Source organism: Artemia sp. Qi Xiang Cuo, chromosome 17, assembly GCF_049724085.1.
Source record: "Artemia sp. Qi Xiang Cuo chromosome 17, ASM4972408v1, whole genome shotgun sequence".
Taxonomy (NCBI): domain Eukaryota; kingdom Metazoa; phylum Arthropoda; class Branchiopoda; order Anostraca; family Artemiidae; genus Artemia; species Artemia sp. Qi Xiang Cuo.
In genome coordinates this window covers 37,280,744-37,308,108 of record NC_142810.1, presented here as the reverse complement: position 1 = coordinate 37,308,108, position 27,365 = coordinate 37,280,744, and the positions used below count along the sequence as shown (strand labels likewise).

General features: G+C 36.5%; 1 protein-coding gene across 1 annotated transcript in view; it reads right to left on the bottom strand.

Annotated features, from left to right (window-relative positions):
• LOC148942162 (uncharacterized) overlaps positions 1–25,213 on the bottom strand; it is an 82,845-nt gene extending 57,632 nt beyond the window's left edge. Inside the window, exon 1 of the mRNA XM_089102967.1 lies at positions 25,136–25,213. Within this exon, the coding sequence (XP_088959093.1) occupies positions 25,136–25,169 (34 nt within the window). The 5' untranslated portion in view covers positions 25,170–25,213. The remainder of the gene's footprint in view (positions 1–25,135) is intronic.
• Positions 25,214–27,365: the final 2,152 nt, after the last annotated feature.

Genomic DNA, 27,365 nt, shown 5'->3' with positions numbered 1-27,365 from the left:
TTACCTCTTTGATAAAAACCTTATATATGAACAATAGACAGCTTGCATAACTTGTGGAGAGCAATTGACAACAATGAATGGATTGAAAAAATAGCTTCAATATGGGGATTTGGACAATTCATTTGCTGACACAAAGACATATTGCCTATTTGGAATTGGCCTTAACAGTATTTTGGGTACCAAAGCGATTTTGCACGTATCATAGTGTATACAATTTGATCTTCTCAGTGAACCGTTGTAGTAGATTTACTAGAATGTTCTTCCCATACAAAACTTTACCTTATTAGAGTCTTTGGGGTGGAGGCGGCTTACTTGGGATAAAGAAGAAAACTTTAGCGTAGACAGTAGGAGAGGGGGAGGGTGAAGTTGGAGACTCATCCAATACGGGGCGGAACTTCACTTATCTCCTCCGTTTCCGATTTAGGAGATTAGACAGACTCATTGGGCTGTAGAATGTTGGACCGTTTGAGTTGTGGAAGACGTTAAAATACTAAAAAATACTTTATATTTTCAGTTATTGCAGGATTGATTTCATAGATTGTGGAATGGTGATCCCCCTGGCCCATCATGTGGGTGAGCTTCAACTCATAATATGCAATTTTGATTAATTGCTCCGTGTTATGTGTATATATTATTCTATAGATATTATTTTGAGTTATACTTTTATCGCATTGCGTTCATTTTTAAGCCTTGAGATAAAAACTGAAACCTTAGCGTAGACAGTGGTGGGGGGAAGTCTCCCCCCTCACATACATAATTGAGCAGCCACAGAGAAAGTAATACAAATGAAAACAATCTGTCTTTTGAAAATGTCTTTTTTCAAAAGACACGAACAAAATCGTCTAAAGGAACCTGAAGTGCTATTTCTGACATTTCTGTTGATTCTTTATTCCCGTTACTTTCACATGTAAAATTTAGAATATTATCGAATGGGTTTAGTGGTCCCCTACCTGAATAATTCACATTTGGAAAACCCACCCCTGGGAAATTTCTCCCCCTCAAAGAACATTTTCTTTTCCTGCTGATAATTCCCCCGCGTTAAATTCCACCCAGCAGCAATTTATTTATTAATTTACATTAATGTCAGCACTAAATTTATTGATTAGTTTACATTAATATCTAATGCATGTTTGTTTGCATTGCTTGTTTATTTAATGATTGTTTGATTGTTTATATGCCCCCAGGGCATAACTTACAACGCCTACCCCCAGGCCCTGGTGGGCTGTGTCGACACCGGAGTTTTTTGTTATCAGAACTTTGAACTATTTTAACAAAATATTTATCTCAAAATTTTTATCTGATGCATTTAGGGCGTTGAGGAGGGGCGGGGGCTATTTGCCCTCTCTAAAGTTTATACGAGCATCCCTTCCATAAGAAATAATGGGAAGAATTCGGAGAATCCTTAAATTACAACCCTTGCCCTGAGGGCTGTGGGGGAGTTGTCATCCTCAAAGACCTAATTTGTAGAACTTAAAAAACTACGTTTAATAAAATAGCTGTCTCAAAATTTTGATTGTATGTGTTTGGGGAAAAGGTGGTGTGAGAGGGTGGCTAGTTGCCCTCAAATAATTTTCGACTATTAAAAAGGGCACTAGCCCTTTGAATTTCCAATCGAATGAGCCCTTTTTGAAGTTTCTACGACACTGTCTTCTATAAAAACCTTATATGCCCCCAGGGTATAACTTAAAACCCTTGACCCGAGGGCTGTGAGGGACTGTCCTCCTCAAAAACCCGTTTTCTATAGGAAAATCAACTACGCTGAACAAAATGGATATTTCAAAATTTTTATTGGATGTGTTTGGAGGAATGATGGGCGTGGGGGAGGGCTAGTTGCCCTCTAATCACTTTCAACTATTAAAAAGGGCACTATCCCTTTGAATTTCTGATCGAATGAGCCTTTTTTGAAGTTTCTACGACAACGCCTTCTATAAAACCTTATATGGCTCCAGGAGATAACTTATAACCCTTGCCCTGGGGGTTGTGGGGGATTGTCCTCCTCAAAAACATATTTTCTATATGGAAATCAACTACGCTGAACAAAATGGCAATCTCAAAATTTTGATTGGATGTGTTTGGGGAAATGATGGGCGTGGGGGGGGGGGGCGTGGGCTAGTTGCTATCCAATCACTTTCGAATATTAAAAAGGGCACTAGTCCTTTAAATTTCCAATCAAATGAGCCTTTTTTGAAGTTTATACGACAATGCCTTCTATAAAAACCTTATAGGCCCCCAGGGCATAACTTGAAACCCTTGCCCTGAGGGTTGTGGGGGAGTGTCCTTCTCAAAAATATATTTTCTATTTTGAAATCAACTACGCTGAACAAAATGGCTATCTCAAAATTTTGATTGGATGTGTTGGGGGAATGATGGGCGTGGGGGGGGGGGCTAATTGCCCTCCAATCATTTTCGACTATTAAAAAGGACACTAGAACTCTCGATTTCCAATCGAATGATCCCCCTTTGAAGTTTCTACTACGCCCCCTTCCATATGAAGTACCTCTGGAAAAAATAATAATAAATAAATAAATAATAAAACATTGGAGCCATATGGCCTTTACTATAGGCAACGCTACAGCGTTGCCTCTGGAAATGTAGAAGTCTAAATCCTACTGCATCATTTGCTCTATACTGAGAACAAATTATATTAAGGTACAAATATTTTCTTTTGTAGCCTGCTTACAACAATGAAAATAAAAATAAAAATTGCAGTGAAATAAAATCTTGAAGTGCTGAGCTTTCAGCAATTAATTTCATTATATATCAAATATTAAGTTTAATTTTATCAGTTCTTTACAAGGACTGTTCGAGACACATACAGTTTTTGGATATGTTTTGGACCAAGACTGTTTTGGGCTAAGCTAAGCAAAATGATAATGTTTTCACATTCAGCTATTCTTAATTTTATCCAATCAAACATTCGATCGGGTATTGATGATGAAGTTATTATTAGTCATGCAGTGGAGTTTTTTTCCTGAAAATATTCTCAAAGATGCTAAAGTTGATTTATGGGCAGAAATATATCCTAGTAGCAAAACAGCAACAAGAAGACAAGGTGATAATGCCTCCGCTCGGCATGTGAAAGATGATTTATTTGCTTCGGAAGTGCGAAAATGAGGAGCTAACAGTGCCAACGTATGTAATTACTTCACCCACTGAAGTGCCTGTAATTCCTGCTGTTGCTTATCACAAACTTGCTTCCAAAATTTGTGCTCTGGATAGTATCCTTAACTTCATCAAAGAAAATGTAAGATCCTATGATTTAAATTTTCCATCACTTCCCGCTCCATATACTAGTCCTTATACTAAAAGCACTGCCGTCGATATCATTTCGAAAGTGCCTACTAATCTTGACGACCCTTCAAAACGGGCTCATGCTGTTAATAAAATCCCTGGCCATGAAGCTATTCACAGCATAAGGCTTTCTGGCGATAAGCTGTTTTGTTCAATCTGCAGCAAAGATTTTCAGCGATGTGGTTCCAACCGTATTGAATAGCTGTGACGTCATGATGCAAGAAAAGAAATTTCATGGCATTGTTAAGGGGGTGCCCACTAATTATGAGGCGATAATTTTTAAGGAATGTGAAGGTGTCATCGACGCTGAACGTTTGGGAAAATTCCTGGCTGTGAAAATTACCTTTGCTGATGCTGTAGCCCAGAGTAATAGCCAACGATTCGGACTCAAGGTGGGTTATAAATCATTCCGTGTTTCTGAATTCCTGCGGCCACCTCGTTGCTGTCATAATTGTCAATCTCCCAACCACATGAAAACCAAATGTGACAAGCCAACAAAATGCAGCCGCTGTGCCGGCTCTCATGAATCATCCCGTGATTCCCCCTGTGTTTTTGATCCAAAATGCGCTAATTATGAGGGTAATCACGCATCATATAGCCTAAAATGTCGTATTCTGCGTGATGTCCTGAGCAAACGTGTGATTGTGAACTGTTCGTCTCAATCTGCTCTTTTAATATCAATGACACGAAAGATAAAGATGGCTCATTAAATCAAAAAATGAATGATTTTGACGTTTTGTTCTTGCAAGAACATTTACTTCCTGCCATCTCCGTTAACTCTCTACGAAGAAGTAGCCACAATATTATCTTTACCACCAATGCCCGAAAAACAAAAGGCCGACCTCCTGGGGGCCTTGCATGTGTTAACAAACGATTAGCTACTCTTTTATCACCTATCTTATTTCATTCCTCTGATAATATTATGGCAATACGACTTGGTCACCTTGTATGTATAAATGTATATCTTCCCTGCAATCGGAAACGTCTAGCTTCACTTACTAAGTTTTCTAATGCCTGCTCATCCCTTAAAACTCTGTTATGCAATATTGAAAAGCATGGTTATCGTTGGCTACTGATAGGTGACTTCAATTGTAATGTTCATAGCTCCTCTACTCGTACCAATTTAGTTTTAGATTCGTTGCCTATTGGTTACCGCATAGTATCCAAAGCTCTTAATTACAGTTATATTCATAATAGTGGTACTATGACCAGTATTGAACATGGTATCTGCTCCGCCGATGTTCCCTGCTCTGTTGTTAATTTTGACGAAGACAAACGTGACTTCGACCACCTTTCCCTTACTGTGACATTAACCGCTGATCCATCTAATCATTGTTGTACTGCTAATAAAAAATGGTGTATGAAACAAGAGTGGAGCAAAGTCAATTGGCCTTTATATATTTCTACCCTAACAGCTCTGTTGTCCTGCATCAAGATCCCTTTTAATCTACTGTGCACTAGTGTTTTTTTTGCCACAAGCCAGAGTGCAACTGAATGTTTATTACCTCCGCTTAGTTGAGTGCATAAAACAAGCTGAGAATGTGGCGGTCCCCCTTGTCCGGGTTAAACTCAAAACTCGAAGTCCAATTTGGAAAGAAGACCCGGGTCTTAAAGCCGTCAAAAATTGTTCTAAACTCTGGTTTTGCATCTGGATTGCGTGTGGGCGGCCCTTGCGAGGCCAAGTGTTTGATATAAAAAGTAAGACAAAAGCGGAGTTTAAACGGTATCTTCGTTTGGTTCGATATAATGGTGCTGCGTTCCCTAAAAGTGCAGTACAATGGAAAGAAGTAATTAATACGTCTAAATTTGACTCAGTAGGGACCAGTGATGTTACCCCAGATTCGTCTTGGCTTGGGCATTATAAAAATATTTTTTGTAAGATTGAGTATAGTGTTCATGATCATTTTCAGTGCTTAGTTCCCAAATTTTTGCAACCTTAAGTTTTGCAACGTCATGTTCTCGTCTCAGCTAAAAGTATTGTTAATTGTATGCTTAAACTTAAGTCTAAATCGAGTGATCTTAATGGGATTAGCGCTCATCATTTACGTTGTGATTGCCCGGCATTAGTCGCTCAGTTCCAGCTACTTTTTCAGTTCTTTTTATGTTTGTCAATGGTGCCTGATTCCGTCCTTTGCGTAACAGTAACTTCTGTTCTTAAACGTGCAAGAGACCCTCTTGATTGCAGTTCATATAGGCCCGTCACTGTTGCTTGCAATATTAGTAAGGTTTTTGAATAGGTTCTGCTCCCATACATTATTGAACGAACTGCGAAAGACTCAAACCAGTTTGGATTTCAACCTCGTATTGGTTGTCAACATGCGCATAAGGTCTTAGCTTCAAATCTTTATGATGCCCAGTCTAAAGGTTATGAACTACATATTTGCGCTTTGAATTTGTCTAAGAGCCTTCGATAGTATTTGCCATGCGCAAAATTGGCACTCTTGCCACAGTTTGGAGTGAACCCTTCTGTCATACATGTACTTAAATTTTGGTATAGTAATTCATTTCTTCGTTTAAAATCTGGTACAGGGTACTGCGGTAATATACCAGTTCAATCTTGAGTACGATAGGGTGGGGTGCTATCACCTTATCTATTTAATGCTTGCATTCAAAATGTGTTATTAGGAATCAAGCCTTCGTATTTTTATAATTTATCTGATGTCTAAGCGCAATAGCAAAAGCGCAATAGCAATTGCGTAAGCGGACAACCTACTAGTTTTAAGCCGAACCAAGTTTATTTTGGCATTATCGGTGCAACGTATTTCTGTGATGTTTCGAGATGTTGGTCTGTTTATGAATGTTGTTAAATGCGAATATTTAGTTTTCAATCCCAAATCATCAGCTCCTAATTTGTCCTGTGAATCCTCAGTAATTCTCAATGTTACGAGTTTACGGTTGTTAGGAATTAGTATTTCTTCTACACTCACTTTTTTGCGACTTCAAAGTTCTGAGAGATGTTAAAGAAAAGTTAAAGATCGGACATGCGAAAATTGTACCTAACCGTGGAAAATATTCACTCCGAGCTTTAGCTAAAATGTATTCCACATATTGTGACCATTTTGTCCTGTTTTTAAGTGGAACGTATTCGTTATTGAATAAGAATGATTTCCGCCAGATCCGTATCGCTTATTTTAGATATTGCAAATTTTTACTGTACCTTCCCACTTCATATCGTAATGCACGTATTATTGAGAAGCATGGTGCTACCGACATTATACAATCGTTTGAATTACTTATTAATAATTTAAAAAGACATGCGTTTGTGTCCCTAGGCCCAAACCATAATATTATCCGTGTGTTTTTGTCAGTGATTAAGGTTTAAGTTATCTTTGTTTCTGTGTATTTGTTTTTTTTCCACTTTTTAGTGTATTTTACTACGCTTGTTTTGTATAAAAGTCGGTTATAAATAAATTATTATTATTATTTTCAAACGAATTATATCACAAATATTTTCTTTTGTAGCCCACTTATTACAACATTGAAAATAAAAATAAAAACTACAGTGAAATAAAATGTTGAACTGACGAGTTTTCAGCAATTAACATCATTATACATCAAATATTCAGTTTCATTTTATTAGTTCTTTCCAAGACTGTTCAAGACACAAACAGTTTTCAGTGAAGCGCCAATGGTACAGAAGGCTTTACTTTTACAGTTAGGGAGGGGGGGGGGGCAGTAGCCAATCTCTTGTCAGTAGTAATTTTTGTTTGTTTTAAGCAGAATTTACATATTCAATTTGCGTTTTACTCGTTTTAAATTTATTTATTCATTTATGTTAGTACCTGTTGTATGTCTGTTTGCTATGATTGGTTATATAATTCCTGTTCGTTTTGGTTTTCATTTATTCTTCAATAATAATTTCTGGTCGTTTCGGATTGGAATTATTATACGAATTTATTTCTGCTGATCTTAAGTTTAATTACTTTCCTCTGGAAAATTTCTTTTTCGGAAAGTCTTTTAATTAATTTTTGTTCCTTTTTTTATTGCCAAAGTTTTGATTTTGGTTATCATAACTAACATTTCAACAGATTTTTATATCTCTAGTGTAAGAATTAAAATATCTAATTCTAATCTAACAGTTTTAATTAGTGACTTAAGATGTATTTCCATACCCCCTCAACATTCCCTGAAAGTTTCAACTAAATGGCATAAGCAGTTCCTAGGACATTTCAGATAGGCCTAAGCCCTTCTGACAACCTAGATGAACATAGCATCTTTTGATTTAATTTTCTGACCCTTAGCCGCTCCTAAGATATTGCAGATACTCTGATGATAACATGATGCACATGGTGTCTTTTAATTTATCTTAAAATCCCCTTAAGCATTCCCAGAAGGTTCAAGCACGGTTCAACATACCCTGAAAGTTTCAACTCAATACCCTCCGTCGTTCCTGAGATATTGCTGATGCGCTCTTTTGACAATGAGCATCCACATAATGTCTATTTTGATTTTGTTCAACATCCCCTAACATTCTCTGAAAGTAGTCGCATGTAAATGTAGTACCAGTTCCAAGCAGTCGCAGTCACAGTCGCAATGTATTGCAGTCGGAAGTAGTCACTGTTGCAGTTGCAACTAGTTGCATTTGCAGCTGAAGTAATAGCAGTTGCAGTGGCCCAGAAGGTTTCAAGTTAATACCCTTACACGCCCCTAAAATATTGCAAATATGCGCTTTTGATAACGTGGATGCAGATAGTATCTTTTATTTAGCTCGTCATACCCCTCAACATTCCACGAAACTTCACCTCAGTACCCTTAGTCTTTACGGATGCACCCATGATCAAACATTCCACCCTTTTTCAATGATAAATCCTGCATTTTAAAAGTGGATAAATTTGATAATTTAAAATCCTTGCCCTGAGAGCTATGGGGGCATTTCATTTCAAATCAAATGACCCTCCTCCAAAGTTTATACGACCACCCCTTCCATAAAAACCATATATACCCCTGGGAATAAATTACAATCCTTGCTCTGTGCTCTGGGGAGTTGAGTCAACCCCAGAGGCATTGTCATATGATATTTGAACTATTTAGAACAATATGGCTGCCTCTAAATTTCGATCAGATGCATTTGGGGGAAAGAAGGCGTGGGGGGCTAGTTGCCTTCCGATCACTTTTGACTCTTAAAAAGCAAACTAGAACTTTCAATTTCCAACGAAATGAGTCTCCTCCAAAGTTTATACCACGACCCCTTCCACAAGAACCTTATATGCCCCCGGGCATAACTTACAACCCTTATTCTCGGGTTCTGAATGGCTGTCTCGTCCCTGAAGGCATTGTGATATGATCTTTAGACTATTTTGAGCAAGATGGCTATCTCAAAATTAGTTTGGGGAAAAGAGGGAGTGGGGAGGTCTAGTTGCCCTCTAATCATTTTTGACTCTTGAAAATGAACTAATGAGCCTCTTCCAAATCTTATATGCCCTTGGTTATAGCTTACAACCCTTGCTTCCGGGCTCTGGAGGGAAGGGGTTCAACTCCGGAGGCTTTGTTATATGATCTTTGGACAAAATTGAGCAACATGGCAATTTCAAAATTTGGATTGGATACATTTGGACAAAACAGGATGTGGGGAGGTGGCTACTTGCCCTCCGATCACTTTTGACTCTTAAAAAGTGTACTACAACTTTCAATTTCCAATTAAATGAGCCTCCTCCAAAGTTTATAAAACTATAGTTTCAATAACAACTTTATATGCTCTTGGACCATAATTTACAACCCTTACTCCGAGCTCTGGGGGGCTATGTCAACCCCGGAGGATTGTTACATGATCTTTGGACAATATTTAACTAAATAGCTATTGATTGGATGAATTTGAACATGAGCGGGCATGGGGGGGGGGGTAGTTGCCCTTCGATCACTTTTGACTTTTAAAAAGGGAACTATAACTTTCAATTTCCAATTAAATGAGCCTCCTTCAAAGTTTATACCACCATCCCTTCCATAAAATCTTGTATTTTCCCGGGTCATAACTTACAATCCTTGCCCTCGGGTTCTGGTGGGTTGTGTCAACCCTTAAGGCATTGTTACATAATCTTTTGACTAATTTGAGCAAGATCACTGCCTCAAAATTTTGATTGGATGCATTTGGAAAAAAGAGGGCGTAAGGAGGGCTAGTTGTCCTCTAGTCAATTTCAACCCTTAAAAGGGAACTAAAACCTTCAATTTCTAATTAAATGAGCCTCCTCTAAACTTTATACGTTCACCCCTTCTATAAGAACGTTATATGCCCCCAGGGCATAGCTTACAACCCTTGCCCCTGGGCTTGGGGGGGGGGGGGGGTCAATCCCAGGGGCACTTTTATACAATCTTTGGACTATTTTGAACAAAATACCTGTCTCAAAATTTAAAATAGAATGCGTTTGGTGAAAAGAAGGCGAGGGTGGGGGCCTAGTTGCCCTCTGATCCCTTTTGACTCTTAAAAAGGGAACTAGAACTTTCAATGTGCAATCAAGTGAGCCTCAGGCTCATATGCCTTATATATCCCGGATTATAAATTGCAACCCTTGCTCCTGGGCTCTGGGGCGGTTGTGTCAATTCTGGAGGCATTGTTATATGATTTTTTGACATTTTTGAACAAAATGGCAATCTAAAAATTTCAATCAGATACATATGGAGAAGAGGGCGTGGAGGGCTAAATGTTTTCCGATTACTTTTGACTCTTAAACAGGGAAATATAACTTTCAATTTCCAATCCAATGAGGCTCCTCTAAAGTTTATATGACTATCGCTTCTGTAAAAACCTTATATGACCTTGGGACATAATTTACAGCCTTTGCCCTGGCCTCTGGGGGGTTATGTGAACCCCGGAGGCATTGTTATACAACCTTTTGATTATTTTGAACAAAATGACTATCTCAAAATTTAGATGGGATGCATTTGGTGAGAAGAGGGCGTGGGGTAGTTGCCTTCTGATCCCTCTTGACTCTCAAAAGAGGAACTAGAACTTTCAATTTCCAATCAAATGAGCCTCCACCAAAGCTTACACAATCAACCACTCCATTAAAACTTTATATGCCCCTCGGGCATAACTTAAAACCCTTGCCCCAGGCTCTGGGGGTTGTGTCAACCTGGAGACATTGTTATATGATCTTTCGACTATTCTGAACAAATTGACTCTCTAAAAATTTTGATTGGATACATTTGGGGATAAGAGGGCGTCGGAGGGAGGCGGGCTAGTTGCCCTCCGACCACTTTTGGCTCTTAGAAATGGAACTAGAACTTTCAATTTTCAATCAAATGATCCTCCTTCAAAGTTTATACAACAACCACTTCCATAAGAACCTTATATGTCCCTGGGGAACAACTTACAGCGTTTTCCAAAAAATGTCTATCTCAAAATTTTAATTAGATGCTTTTGGGGAAAAAAGGGCACGGGGGGCCTAGTTACCCTCTGATCACTTTTGACTCTTAAAAAGCCCACAACTAAAACTTCCAATTTCCAATTGTATGAGCCCCCTCCGAAATATATACTACCACTCCTTCCATATAAAGTGCCTCTGGGAAAAAATAATAATAAATACATAATAAAACATTGAGCCCTTATAACCTTCACTATAGGCAACACTATAGCATTGCTCTGATTGATTTTTTTATGTGTCTTAATCAAGATTTGAACTTGTTTGAAAGAAATGAAAATTTACAGAACCACCACAAGTCATGTACACAAAATTTTTGCCTGGAGGGAGTATGGGTTTAAGAGCAAGACACAAATTGAAAAAAGAAGGCAAATTACATATTTCCAGTTGTGATTATTCGTATGCTTTTATTTCTCTCTTGTACATCCGTATCTTTTTTATTGTTGTGCTATTTGGTCAAATACATTTTCTCTCCACCTTCGTCCTCTTCCTGTGATGCAAAATTCAACTATGCGGATTTTATGTCGTGTCCACAGCCGTGTTTCAGTCAGATGAATCTACGAGAAAGTTAGAGCGGTACCAGTGTTTGGTTTATTCTTTTACAGTAATATTAAATTAATGTATCAGATTATGAATAGCAATCTAGTACCTTCTTTTAATTTAATGTTTCAGCTAGGAAACCAGGTCCATAATTGTTCAACTAGACAAGCTCAGAATTTCCAAACACCTTTTGCCCCATTATGCAATCCACCTTTTCTGTTAGGCATGTTAGACCTAAATGTTGGTTAGATGCGTCCGAAGATATTAAACATATTAAGGAATTATCTAAGTTTGTGCTTCTAGGACTTTGTTTTAGTATGTATTCTGTAGTACATGTTTTGTATTTTTTTTATCTGTTGTTTTCTGTTTTGCGTTTTTGTTGTTTTGTTAAACTTCTCTATCTTTCTTCTCTCTTAAGTTTTCAGTATAGAAAATATGGCAACTGTATAGAAATTATAAGTGTTATACCATTCATTCAATTACTTCTTTTGGATTTTCAGTGAAAACAATGGCATAAGCCGAGGAAAACAAACAAGAACAAGCATCTGACAGTCAGAGTTCCTAGGATATGGCAATAGTCAAGCAACCTGACTTGGCAAATGTCACTGGTTTTCCATACAAAAATGATACATCTGTTAACTACTACTACTACTACTACTAACAACTCACCGCAGAACCAAGCCGCCTGAGGCCAACACAGCTACACATGCTCTTCCTCCATCCCAATCTATTCAAAGCCTCCCTCTTTACATCCTCCCAGAAAGTTTCCATTTCCTTTAAATCTTTCTTTATGACATCTTCCCACCTCAACTGCAGACGACCTGCTTTTTTGTTTGACCCTAGACGGTTGGCCAAAAAGGACAATCTTTGGCAACCTGTCATCCTTCATCCAGAAACGTCCCCTAGCCATCTCAACCTTTCTCTCATTATAGCCCTAGAAAGCGGAATTTAACCAAACTTTTTGAACAGCCTACTGTTTGAAATACAGCCAGTCAGCTGGGGACCCAGAACAATCCGTAGGCAATTTCTGTGGAAGACATCTAGCAAATCTTCTTCCACTTTTGAGAGCCATATTTGACCACTGTCATCACTGCAGCTTCCAATATTCTAGTCTTGGTTTGCAGACTCAACTGTGAAAAAACACCCTGAGCCTTGGGTATTCTAATTTTAACATCTTCACTGCTCTCATCATCTTTAGAAATAATACTACCAAGATTAGTGAAGCTGTCCACCTGATCAATCTTTTCGTTACTCAATGTCACGTTTTCATCTTCACTTATTCCTAGCCTTAGTGACTTAGTCTTCTTAACATTAATTTTCAAACCAGTAGCATGAACACACGCGAAGAGAACGGCATATAGAATGTCAAAGACCCTTGTGAGAAACAGGTTTCCTCTGCCTAGTGAGGTATTGCTCACTCCGTTAAAAATATTTAAACTTTAGTTTTTTGGGGTTGAAGGGGCAAAAAAAGGTACCTAGGTTAGGTTACGTATTTAATATATGCTATACTTTACCCCCACCCCCCTAATGTGCAAATATATAGCCCAAATTTGTTTCTAAACTATTATATTTTATCGTATTTTGTTTCATTTCATTACTATTAACCAAACTTGCCTTCTCGCGTGTGTTCCAGCTAACCGATAAGTACCTTCAAATCTATTCTAGCACCCAAACTTGCAAAACCTCTAGAAGTTCATTCATTTTGCTCATACTTTTATCTAGGATGCTTAAATCATCAGAATAATCTAAGTCCAGGAGAGCTTTCCCTCCCCATTTGATTTCATGGCCTTCCATTGCCTTTCCTGTGATCCTTAAGACAAAGTCCATCAAAACAATCCATATAAAGGGGGATAGAACATAACCCTGCAAAACTCCTGATTTAATACAAAACCAGCTGCTAACCTCATTTCTTACCTTAACTGCATGGGTGTTATTCTCATACATAGCGCTAATCACTTTAATGTGTTTGTCTGGTATACCATACAAGGGCAAGACCTTTGCTAAAGCTCTTCTATCAACAGAAGCAAACGCTTGCTCATAATCTATAATACTGAGGACCAAAGATGTTTGATAACTCAGACACTTCTCAATTATTAACACAAGGGTGAAAATTTGGTTGACATATCCTCTACCTTCAAACTTCAAAAAAGGCTCATTTGATCGGAAATTGAAAAGGCTAGTGCCCTTTTTAATAGTCAAAAGTGATTGGAGGGCAGCCAACTCCCCTCTCACACCCAAAATTTTCCCAAACACATCTAATCATAATTTTGATATAGCCATTTTGTTCAACGTAGTTGAAAGATCAGGAAAGTATGTCTTTGAGGATGACAAACTCCCCACAACCCTCATGGCAAGGGTTGTAAGCTATACCCTTGGGGCATATAAGGTTTTTATAGAAAGCGTTGTCATAAAAACTTCAAAAAGGGCTCATTCAATTGGAAATTGAAAGGGCTAGTGCCCTTTATAATAGTCGAAAGTGATTGGAGGGTAACTAACACTCCTCTCACGCCCACCATTTCCCCAAACACATGCAATCAAAATTTTAATATATCCATTTTGTTCAATGCAGCTCAAAGTTTTGGAAATTAGGTCTGTGAGGACAATAATCCCCCCTCCCACTTCCCTCAGGGCAAGGGTTGTAAGTTATGCCCTTGGGGAATATAAGGTTTTTATTGAAAGCGTTGTCGTAGAAACTTCAAAAAGGACTCATTTAATTGGAAATTGAAAGGGCTAGTGCCCTTTTTAATAGTAGAAAGTGATTTGGGGGCAATCCCTCTCGCGCCCACCATTTCCCCAAACACATCCAATTAAAATTTTGAGATAGGCATTTATTCAACATAGTTGGAAGTTGAGAGTTAAAGAAATTAGGTCTTTAAGGATGACAACCCCCCCCTCCCCACAGCCCTCAAAGTAAAGTTTATAAATTATGCCCTGGGGGCATATAAGTTTTTTGTAGAAAGCGGTGTTGTAGAAACTTAAAAAAGGGCTCATTCGATTTGAAATTAAGAGAGCTAGTGCTCTTTTCAATAGTCGAAAGTGATTGAAGAACAACTACCCCCGCTCTCATGCCCACCATTTCCCGAAAACATTCAATAAAAATTTTGAGATAGCCAGTTTGTTCAACATAGTTCAAAGGCCCAGAAATTATGTCTTTGAGGATGACAAACCCCCCACAGCCCCCAGGGCAAAGGTTGTAAGTTATGACCTGGGGGCATATAATGTTTGTATAGAAAGCATTTTTGTAGAAACTTCAAAAAGGGCTCAGTCAATGGGGAATTGAGAGGGGTAATGCCCTTATTAATAGTCAAAAGCGATTCGAGGGCAAATGCCCCCCCCCACGTTCATCATTTCCCCAAACCCTTCCATCAATATTTTGATATAGCTATTTTGTCGAACGTAGTTGAAGGGTCTTGAATTATGTTTTTGAGTATGACAACATCCCCCCCCACAGCCCTCAAGGTTAAGGTTGTAAGTTATACATTGGGGACATATAATGTTTTTATAGAAAGCGTTGTCATAAAAACTTCAAAAAGGGGTCATTGGATTGGAAATTGAGAGGGCTACTGTCCTTTTTAATAGTCGAATATATATATATATGTGAGCAATAATTGTAGGCCTATATGTATGTATGTTCTTGAAAATGGCTCCTTATTTATTCGGGAAAATTGGTATCCTGGGATATTTTTTCATAAAAAACAATCTATATAAGTCAGAAGTCTAAGAAAAATCGTTAAGAGCCTTAATATTGGTTTTTGCAAATTATATCATGTACTATGTTAGTACATCATATAAGCATTTCTTATGACATCATATACGCCATCATATAAGTATTTTCTAATATGGTGTCATGCATAGCATAAATAAGATTGTTTAGTTTCCAACACAACAGTTATTTATATAATATAATGTCTATTAGAAGGCCCAAAAAAACACAAATTTGTAGTTTCAGTTACTATAAATGATGATTCTTTGGAACCAACACATGAACTATCAAATGTGATAAGATGTGAAATTTGACAATCTGGACCATCAATTGAAACAGCACCAATACGGACAGCTAAAGCAAAGGCCATTTCTAAATTGTCTGAAGTAATCAAAATCCAAAAACGTGTCAAAATGAAAATGAAGAGCAAAGACATGGGCGGTTAGAAGATATGCAAAAACAACAATTAGAGCGTGTTAAAAATCAAAAGTAATGACACACGTGATTAAGACATACAACACCAAACAAGTGAGGGAGTCAAAAATGAAAATGAAAAGCAGCAAGTCAATGAAAATCAACCTGGACAACAGGAATCAAAACATGTCAAAATTGAAAATGATAGAGTTGATGATTGGTTTTGGGATTTTGACATGGATAAGGTCATCAATACCTACCATACGTTTCAAAATCAAAGATAGGGACTGGATAAATTGTTGGAAGAATAAGAAGTTTTTGTCCACCACCTGAACAATTAAAAGAAATAAAGGTTCAGCAATATGTCTTTCATAATGACAAAAAACAAGCCAAGGCAAAAGATGAAGTTTTGTCCCACCAACTGAACAACTAAAAGAAACAAAGTTGGTTGTCAATGCCTTCTATATGGTACCTTGTAAAATCAAAAACCTGGACTAGATAAATTGTTGGAAGAAAAATAAGTTTTTGTCCCACCACCTGAACAATTAAAAGAAACAAAGGTTTGGCTATATGTTTCTCATAATGACAAAAGATAAGCCAAGCAAAAAGTTAAGGGTACAATAAAAAAAAAACATTAATTTTACAAAGGCACCACTTCTAATTTAAGATCCATTTGGACATCATGACATCAAGAAAAGGCTCAAATTGTCTGTGTTTAGAAGACAAGCAACAGTGAGAATCTATATATAGAAGCCTGCCACGTGCTCCATACCTTTGTTTAAAAAAAGACAAAAATTTGGCACTATATATTTCATAATGACAAAAGGTAAGCCACAGTGTAACAAACCAAACAAATTGAAAATGATAGAAATGATGATCGGGTTTTAGATTTTGACATGGAACAGGTCATCAATATCTAGCATACTTTTGAAAATCAAAAAATGAACTGGATAAATTGTTGCAAGAAAAAGAAGTTTTTGTCCCACCTCCTGAATAATTAAAAGAAACAAAAGTTGTGTGATCATGTCTTTCATAATGACAAAAGACAAGCCAATGCAAAAGAAGAAGTTTTTGTCCCACCACCTGAACAATTAAAAGAAACAAAGGTTTGGCAGTACGTCTTTCATAATAACAAAAGACAAGCCAAGGAAAAAGAAGAAGTTTTTGTAAAAGAAACAAAGGTGGTTTTCAATGCCCTCCATACCTTGTAAAACCAAAATCCTGGACAAGATAAATCATTGGAAGAAAAAGAAGTTTTGTCCCACCAACTGATCAATTGAAAGAAACAAAGGTTCGGCGATATGTCTTTCATAATGACAAAAGACAAGCCAAGGCCAAAGTTAAAGGTCCAATAAAAAAATATATAATTTTACATAGGCACCACTTCTAATTTAAGGTCCATTTGGATGTCATGACATCAAGAAAAGGCTCAAATTGTCTGCATTTAGAAGACAGGTGACAGTAAGAATCTATATAAAGAAGCATGGGTGCCCATATGGGGGGGGGGAGTAGAAGGGGGCACCAGCCCCCGTGGCTGAATGATTCTACCCTATATTTTTGCTTTGAAATTTCTATTAGGCCTATAAGGCATTAGAAGTGCAGATTTGACCAGGCAAGCCCCCCCCCCTAGAATTCAACTTATGGGCGCCCATGTACAGAAGCCTGCTGTGTGTCTCATACCTTTGTTAAAAAAAAACAACAAAGGTTTGGTGATATGTATTTCATAATGATGAAAGATAAGCCCAGGTGTAACAAAGCAAAAAAATTGAAAATGATAGCGATGATGATTGGGTCTAGGATTTTGACAAGGATAAGGACATCAATACCAACCATACCTTTGAAAGTCAGAAATATGGACTGGATAAATGGTTGGAAGAAAAAAAGTTTTTGTCCCACCACCTGAACAATTAAAAGAAACAAAGGTTGTGTGATATGTCTTTCATAATGACAAATGACAAGCCAAGGCAAAAGAAGAAGTTTTTGTCCCACCACCTGAACAGTTAAAAAAAAAGGTGGTCGTCAATGCCTTCCATACCTTGTAAAATCCAAACCCTGGACTAGATAAATCATTGGAAGAAAAAGAAGTTTTTGTCCCACCTCCTGAACAATTGATAATACAGCTAATCATGCTATCCCCAGGACAACACCTAAGAAAACATTCCCTAAACAAATTCCTAAAGCATGGTGGACAAATGAGTGCCTAAATAAATGGAAGATAAAAAAGGCAGCTAGGACAGAATTCATAAAAAAACCAACACCTACTACATATTTAAAAAAATTACAAGCAGAATCTAATCTAAAAAGGACTATAATATATTATAAATATAAATACTGTAATAATTTTGCAAATAATCTCTCCATAGAAACGCATTATACAATTATAAATAAAGTCATATGCCACATATGTGTGAAAAAGACTTCTCACAACCCATTCCTGTATGATCTTTTACATAATAATACACATTATGACAACGATATTGAAAAGGCTAACCTATTTGCAACTCTTTTTGTTAATAAGCTAACATCAAACAATCAAAGCAATCTGTCCACAATTCCTATGAACCCTAGTTACCAACCACGCCCAGGATCCGAGTACATAACTAATCCATTTTCAATCCAGGAATTGAATAATACAATACATCATATTAGGTCCAAAACTAGCAGCAGCTATGACAATATACACCCTACATGGATAAAGAATCTCACACCTTCATACAAACAAGAACTGCTAAATTGTTATAATCACGCTTGGGCATCCTCTAGGTTCCCCAATATATGGAAATGTTCGTCCCTTCTACCAATCCTAAAGAAAAATAAACCAAAAGATAACCCTGAGTCTTATAGGCCCATAATGATTACACCTGTGATGGGGAAAATAATGGAGAAAATGATTTATCACAGACTTCTCTGGTTTGTTGAGAGAAATAACATGATCCCACACACTCAAACTGGATTCAGGAAATACCACTCCTCAACAGATGCTTTCATTTTGCTAACAAATGCAATAAATGAATCTTTCTCAAAAAATAATATCCTAGTGGCAGCTTTCCTTGATTTTGAAGGAGCATATGACAATGTGAACTACCAAATCCTTTTAAATAAACTTGCAAACCTTGGAGTACCTCCCAAGCTAGTATCCTTTATTAAATCCTTCATAGAAGTGCGAAGTTTCATTGTTTGTGTTGGTTCAGCCTCTTCACCCCAAAAGACAATATCCAAAGGCCTACCTCAGGGAGCAGTCCTCAGTTGCCTCCTATTTGCCCTATATCTCTGGGACATGAACCTACCCCATACGAATCTACAATATGCTGATGATCTGGTGCTATGGTCATCTGGCAACACCTTTCAGATAGCACAGTCAAATCTGCAAAAGTCACTTTTCCAGTTTGAAAAATTCTCTCAAAATTCAGATTTACCCATTGCACCCACCAAGTCAAAAATAATCCAATTTCACAGGAAGCGAAACCATGTTAATGCAAAACTAACTCTAAATAAAACAACTATTCCAGAAGATAATAATATTAATTACCTAGGTCTCATGCTTGACCAAAAACTTAATTTCCACCTCCACATTTCAAACACAATAAAAAAATGTTATAGAAAAGCAAATATACTAAAAAGACTTCTTTCCACACCCTGGGGTTGTAAGGAGAAAACCTTACTCCAGTTTTATAAATCACATATAAGACCCCATATTGACTATGGGCTCATTGTCTATGGTGCATGTGCAAAGACACAGATGCAAAAAATTGAAACAACACAAAATGATATAATACGTCTCATATTTGGTCTTAGGAAACCCACAAGCACCAAGTTTCTGCTTATGGAGAGTGGATTAACAACAATAAGGGAGAGACGTAGCTTTCTCTTGATAAAATATCTTACAAAAATTGAATCAAATAGCTCACACACATTACATAATTGGTTAAGAAATCCAGCCATGTATAGAGGTATTGCAGATGAGTATGCCAATATTCAAAAGAAGTTCCCTGTACCAGCAAAGTCTATTGCACCTACTTTCCCCCAATCCCCTCCATGGAATTGGTCATTTCCCATAATAAATACTGAATTTTCAAAATGGAATAAAGATTTAACCCCCATTGCTTTTGTTCAGAAAAAATTTGCAGAACTTAATACAATTACCTATAAAAATCACTTCCAAATATTTGTTGATGGGTCAAAAATGAATGAGAAGGTTGCAAGTGGTGTTTTCCTTCCTCACCTGAAAATTGCAATGGGCGAGAGATTATTTAATAATTTATCTATAATGTCTGTTGAGTTAAATGCCATAATCATGGCATTAGAAAACCTGAAGCAAAACCAATCTTTGATTGAAAATTCGAATAATATTATCATCTATTCTGACTCTTTATCAAGCCTTGAGTTGCTGGCCTGAGCTCCTCAATATAAGTAGGACATTGACACTTATCATTGTCACAGTATTATTGATAATCTTGCTTCATGTGGCATAAAAACGTACTTTCAGTACATTCCTAGCCACTCTGGCATAAGTGGTAATCATCAGGTTGATGAAATAGCAAAAAATGCTATAAATATTCACCAGCCAAGTGGGAGACCAATCCCAATTAGAGATATTTACCGATGGAGGCTATCAGATATTAATTTTAATAAGATTAATCCTATCTTTTCCTCCTTTCCCAATACGTATCCTTCTAAAATTTATCATAGAATTCGTTCTGGAACAAATGGACTAAATTTCCTTGCATTCTCGTATAAGCTCTCTAATTCAAGTGGTTCAATTCTCCTGTCCCCTCTTTGCAGGCATTGTAATATGAATAATGAAACAATTGACCATTGCCTATTTGAATGTAATATGCTGACGTCTGCACAACATACCTTGCTTTCTAAACTGTTAAAATACTTCAAACACCACAAATTCCCACTATCAGCCAAGAGCCTAGCCAACTATACCTGCACACAGAGTATAGAAATCGACATCTATCATCTTATATTTGAACTCCTAGAGTCGAAAGATCTGCTGAAAGATATCTGAATATATCTAATAAATATGAGGCAATCAAGCCAGTAGCTCTGTAGCCCACAGAGTGAAGCAAAAGGAAAAGGGCTAAATAGTGTTACTGAAAAGCCCGCCTGCTGTTAAATAGAAGAAGAAGAAGAATTGAAAGAAACAATGGTTTGGCGATATGCCTTTCATAATGACAAAAGACAAGCACAGGCAAAAGCTAAAGGTCAAATGAAAAAAAAATGTAATTTTAAAAAGGCACCACTTCTAATTTAAGGTCCATTTGGATGTCATGACAACAAGAAAAGGCTCAAATTGTCTATGTTTAGAAGACAAGCAACAGTAGACTATATATCGAAATAAAAAAATGCTCAAACGTTGAAATTCTTACTATATATGACCACCATGTTTTTACTACTCAGGTTATCATTTTTTTCCATTGTTATCTGCATATTTATATCATTTAGGCTAAATAATATTTATCCATTGATTAGTCAGACAAAACTGGATTTCTTTGGGTATAGACCAGTGGTTCCCAACTTATTTTGGACCATTCCCAATCTAGGTATTTGCCCCTTGTGATTTTAGATTTTGTTGTTCATAATTTTATGAATATTCACCTGAAGGGAGCTTAAAAGATGATTAACTTGGTATCTTTTTTTGGTTTGTCCTCTAGGCATATTTTAAACTAATGAAAAATATTGTCTAAATACAACATCTTTTATACAATGTATGATGTCATTACAACACCATTATGTATCTTTTTGGCTCTTTAAACGCATGTGAATGTGACATTATTCCTATGAGCAATGGTTTTTTTTTCAAAATTAAGGCTCTAAAATAGAGTCAGCCAAAGGATTACATCCTGCCAATGACCCACCAGAATATTGCCATGTCCCACCAGTGGGGCCTGCACCCAATTTTGGGAATCATGGGTCTAGACAGGAGGTAACCATTATAAAACAAATCAAAAGATAAAGCCAAACCATCAAATATGAGACAATTAGGTGAGTGGAGTGCATTGTCTGGGTAACAACTATTATATTGAGATGTAGCATAAAATAAGTAATATAGTGATAATGCTTTCATTTTATTAAGATTCTTCCCTTATGAGAACTGGTAAATATGCAGTTTTCAGCTAGGATGAAAGTGAATACATCTTTGATGCCTTCTTTTATAATTCAATAATCACCTCTGGGGAAAATTACATTTTGAGGCCCTTAAGAGGCACAAAATAACATATAGTAACCAAAAGTTTAAAAATATGTTCCTAAAAAATGGCTTGTGAGAAATAATTGCCATTTGTAGCTGATTCAGGAATGGTAATTTATTATTTTCATTAGTCTTAATAATAAAATGTTATTATGAAAACAATTTGAAAAATTTTTCAAACAACCAGAAACCTGTAAAAAATAACATCAATTTTACTGCAATGTTATTTTTTTACTAAAATTGCCATTTGTAGCTGATTTGGGAATGGTAATTTATTGTTTTCATTAGTCCTAACAATAAAATGTTATTATGAAAACAATTTGAATTTTTTTTTAAACAATCAGAAAACCCTAAAAAATTGTTGTGAAGTGTTATTTGTGTTATTTGGGAGTTGTAGTCTTAGATGCCTTTATTCTCCCTTTATAGGGGAGATAAACTCTGGTCCTAAGGTAAATTAACTTTTGTACCGTGCCCTAGGCTATGATCGAACTAATGAGGCGTACCGACTGGGTATGTTCGAGAGGCTAAAAATAGATCGTAGAGAGTTTGTCTAAAATACAATACTTTTATTCATTTACCATATAATATAATCGGATATAATCTGTCTACTGGGACTGGCTGTCCTAAGTAGACCACAAGTCTCAATAAAACAACAATAATATATAAATAGATACTTAGACACTTACAATGATAAGACAAAGTCCAAGGTATTTCTAATGAGAAAACAAACGGGCAGAGGTTCACCCGGCAAGTCAAAAAGTCTGCCTTCAGTCTAAAAAATTGGGGTATATATATGAAAAACCTAACCACGTCCTTCCAGTAAATTGACGCATTTAGCCAGGAAATTGTTTATTGAGCAAGTTCCCTCCAATCCCACACATTCCACAATTTGTATCCTTATCTTAAAAAGTGGTATTTTGAAACTTTGTTTTTGCATCTTAATATATTTTTACTCAATTAATAATTAACTAAATTAGAAAGCTTTACCACAAAATGACATCAGTTTTACTACAATGTCATTTTTGAAGGGTTTTAAGCTCTTTTTAAAGGTTCATGCATATTTTTTTTTTTTTTTTTTTAATAAAATTTGGTAAAATTCTAGACAAGCTACTGCTGCTATCTTGGAAAATGGTTAGGTTAGGATAATAAAACTTTCAGTGATGGATCTAGGGCTGAAAACATACTCCAGGAAGGTACTGCCAAGCTACTATGTTAATCCTCTTCTGATAAGTTTTAGAAATTTTCCTACTTGACAGATAAGCAACATTATCCCATCCTGCTATGCGTTAGTAGAAATATTTGAATCTGTTCTTGGTAGTATAGTTTTCTCTGTGAGTGGGTTCTTCTTTCTTTTGCTTTTTGTTGTTGTTTTTCTCCATATTGAACCCTTGTGTGTTTTTTTTGGGCAATAAACATATTGATTGATTTGACTGTAGTTTTCAGTTTCTTCTTCTCTGGTCTTAGTCTTGAAAATGGATTTCCTGATATTTGAGTAAAATTTAAAGCCTTATGAATAGTTTTTTTTTTCTAAATGTAGGAAATGTATTTGCAAATCTTTGAGACCTCATAAATTGAAATTGAGCAAAGTTGGGAAGCCAAAAATAGGGTAAAAACTAGTATCCAATTGAGTAAAATTACGCAAAACTAAAACCCTCACACCTTGTTACCCAAAGAGGAATTGAAAAGAGTTGTATATATTAATAAATAGCTAAAAATGTATGCTATGCATCAGTATGGTTATTATTAAAATTATTTAAGATCAAACACTTGAAACTATTAGTTTATTGACTTTCCTACAAGAACCTCTTTTTGGAAATACCAATTATCCTAATTTGATGTGTATATCCTTACAGTGTTTCAGTTTTATCCAAGGCTGTACCCAGGACTTTTTTTTCAGAGGGAGTTTTACTCAAAGATTTTTTTTTGGAGGGGGGGGGGCATTACACAAAAAACCTCAAAACGCATACAAAATTTGTTTATATCCATTTTTTTATGTTTTTGAAAGTCAAAAAAAGGGTTCAAACCCCCTCCTCTGGGTAGAGCCTTGGTTTTATCCACATATTAACAAAAAGCTGATTTTCTTCTGATTCTAAAAATGTAACTTTTATTGCTTGATATTTATTCTATACTTCCTAAATATTATATATAATATTTTTTTTTCAATTGCTAGTAAAAACAGAGACCATATTTTTAATTTATGCTGACAAGTCATTGGTGGAAATTTCACAAAGAAGGTGGGGCCTATGATTGTATCATGGTGTAGTGAAATAAGGCTGGACCAAAAACCCATCTCTGTTTTTCCACAATGCCAAAGAAAAGTGGTCTTTCCCAAAAAGAGGTCTTTTACCCTACTTTTCTTGGGTATGAGCCTAGAAATCTAACTGGAGAGAAGAAAACATGTTATGATAATAATTCTTACTTCATAATATGTAGAATATTTATAGTTAACACATTTTGCAGAAGATCTATTATGTAAGGTTTCACTTTTATTACACAAAGATTATCAAAGGTCATTACCCTCTAGAAGGAAAAGGAGTGGATGTAGGTACTTCTAAATGTCTCCCCAGGAAATACTTTAGTTTCTATATCCATACCCAAAAGTTTCATTTCATAACCTAACCCCTTTCCAAGACAGAAAAAGGTAGCTGAGTTCTACCTAACATTTTACAATTAAGACTAAGGAAAATAATAATTAGCCTTCCATTCCTGAATTAGATAAAAATGAAAATTTGTCTCAATAGCCTAGATAGTTTCATTAGAATCATGTTTTTAATCTTTTGGCTACTATCGACTGTTTTACCTTTTGCAGCCCAGTTAAGGGCTCAAAATGTAATTTCCCCAAGAAGTGATTGATTAATTACAAAAGAGCATAGGCCTAGTCTACAAAAAAGCATCAAGTAATGTGGGCTATTTACTTTTGGTCAATATATACCAAATCATACTATTGAGTTTCAAATAAAGTGAATACACTATTCGATGCCTTTTTTATGCTGATTACGAATATAATAATCATTTATATTAGAAATGAATTTCAGCCCCCCCCCCTCTATATCGGCGAGCCCAACAAACACCGGGTATTGGTCTACATAGGGGGGGGGGGCTGAAATTCATCCGCTTTTTTAATTATTATTACATTTATAATCAGCATAAAAAAGGCGTCGAATGATGTATTCACTTTATTAAAGACTCAAGAATATGATTTGGTAGATATTGACCTTACTTTCATTCTAGCTATATGTTGAAAATAACTAAATATTTACATAAGAACCTCCTGCCTCCAGTGTTACCCATAATTATTTTTAAAGTTAGCCAGGACCTAGCCTATCTTTCATACAATTTTCCAAGCCTCAGGAATATGGAAGGAGTAGACTAGAGAAGCAAGCTTGAAAAATACTTTCCCAGTGTGTAACTTAGGCCCTGAATCCTGTTTTGAAAGTTTCACTGGACTATCCTAATTCAACTACTTTCCAAGCTGGATATTCTTGTCCTGGCCTAGCTTAGGCCTATAACTAGGCCTAAGCTTTGACTAGAAAAAGATATTTGAGGATTACAGCAAACTAAATCACTACATACATCCTAGAGTCACATGTTTCGAATTGGTGATTTGACTGAACAACAGTTGAAACTTTAGGTTACCTGATAAAGACTCTGGAGGAGTTTTGTCTTCCATTAAAATTAAATGTGCTTTGGATTTGAAATTTCAGAATATTGAAACAAATAGCAGTGTTACCACTTGTTATCCTTTTACCGAAACACGGTATAAGTTATGGTATATTTTGGTACGATGCCATCCAACTAGACACCTAGTCGATGCCATCCAAACTAGACATCTGCGTCGAGTTGAAGGCTTCAAATGGTATGACAAGATCTGCAATAAAGAGATCCTGAGGACCTTCAAGTTAGCTAACCTTCCCACCCAAATAGAAGCTCGTTCTCTAAGATGTTATGGCCACCTACTCCGCCTCCCGCCAACTACCCCTGCAAGGATCATTTCGGACTTCATTCCATCCATTGTCTGGAAGCGTCCTCGAGGGAGGCCGCGAACCAGATGGGCTGATGTTATAAATCAACATCTCTTCAACCGCAACATCGACCCATATGAGACCCCATCCTTAGCCCTGGACAGAGCTGCTTGGAGAAGAGTAACAGCGCTGTCAACCAGTTCCCTCTACGCTGGTGACCCTGCTGACCAAGAGTGTTATCATAACAACAATGACACATTTTGGTACCCGTAATGCAAATACGTCGTCAATAGTTTCAACAAAAAATTACTTTTTAAAAGCAATTAATACCTTGCTACTTTTCTAGCAAATGAATACTATTCTTTATTATTTTTTTAAGTGGTGGATTCTACCATGGACTTGAATAAGATAAATAGAATAAAAATCAAAAGAGACATACCCCAGATACCCACTCTATATAAAATTGGGAAAAATAGTCCCCAATGATAAATTCATATCTTTTTCCCACTTTCTGGCGCTGTCACCCGTTCTTTATCACTAATGGCTCGTCCAGACCAACCGTTCTCTAGAAAATTCGAAGCGAAATAATCTACTCTCTTCTGTTTTGAACTAGATTAAAAGTTTATTTATCAATATTTGTTTCATTTTTCGCACTTTCTCCAGAAATACTGTCGTTTTTGTCCCATTTTTGGATTTTTGGATCCTCTGATATACCGGCCTTGAAAACGAAAAAAAAGAGAGAGTTGTGCCAGTCAACACTTCCAGTCTTCCGCCACATTTTTTTAAAGAAAGTAGACAGTTTGGAGCACTCCAAAAGACGAGAATGCTAGATTGAAAAGTTTTTACTGGCTCAGCAAATATGCAAAACAACATTCTCGAACCAGATGCTCATTTTTCCCCCCCTTTTTAATTTTAATTTTTAATTTTGGACGCTTTGCGCTACAGAAGCAGTTTTTACACAACTTAATTCCTTAAATATGTTTCAAAAACTTAATGTAAAGAATAATAAAATTTGTAGTGATTTTTTTCTAGAATTTTCAACTTTTCGAGAGAGCATATTATTTACTTTTTGAAAAATCGTCAGCATTGTTCGGTTTTTGATTTGTCAGCATATTTTTATTCCTACCCTCGCCTCAAAGAAAAGAAGGTAATGAAACTCTTGTTTATATAAGTGCCCAAGACATAATTGTTTGAAACTTTATTCCTTGAACCCCCCTTTCTTTACCGAAGCTTGACTCCATCACCGGGACAAACCCTAGTTAAAATGACTGATCGAAATCAAATGTTGAAGGTATTTGCAGACATGAGAGCTAGGCTTGAAAAGATTGCATCTAGCTTCATGTGTACTTAGTAGGTTTCTGGTGACATTAAGGCCATTATTTTAAAACAAAAGTAACTCTTGCAGCTTTTATGGGAGAAATAATGCACAATGACCCTGAGATGTGGCATTGTCTGAAAAAAATATGGAAAAATAGAAAACAAAATGGCTAGCAAAAGAGCGTTACTATGATCACGACTAGATTTTAATGACAATTATCATATTAAAGATACTAAAACGTTAAAAGGAATCATTCGCATAGACAGACAAAGGTCACTTGGTATCAGACAGCAAGGTCATGCTCGTCAAGACCTACATTGGCCACACTATACAAAATATTTTGATTAAGAGCAGTGCTGTCACTTGAGGTTGCTTCACCGTTCACTCGAATTACAGGTTTAACACGTCTCAGTTCTAGCCCCCCCCCTCTTGTCATGGCTTGGCCTACAATTTTGCTGACGGTTCAGACTGCACTCCGCTTTTAACGTCAACGAAAGAGTTAGCAAATGAATCTGCTGACGTTTTTACGAATTAAGATGATTTTGCTGACGTTTTAATGAACTGAAGAGATTTTGGTGACGTTTTA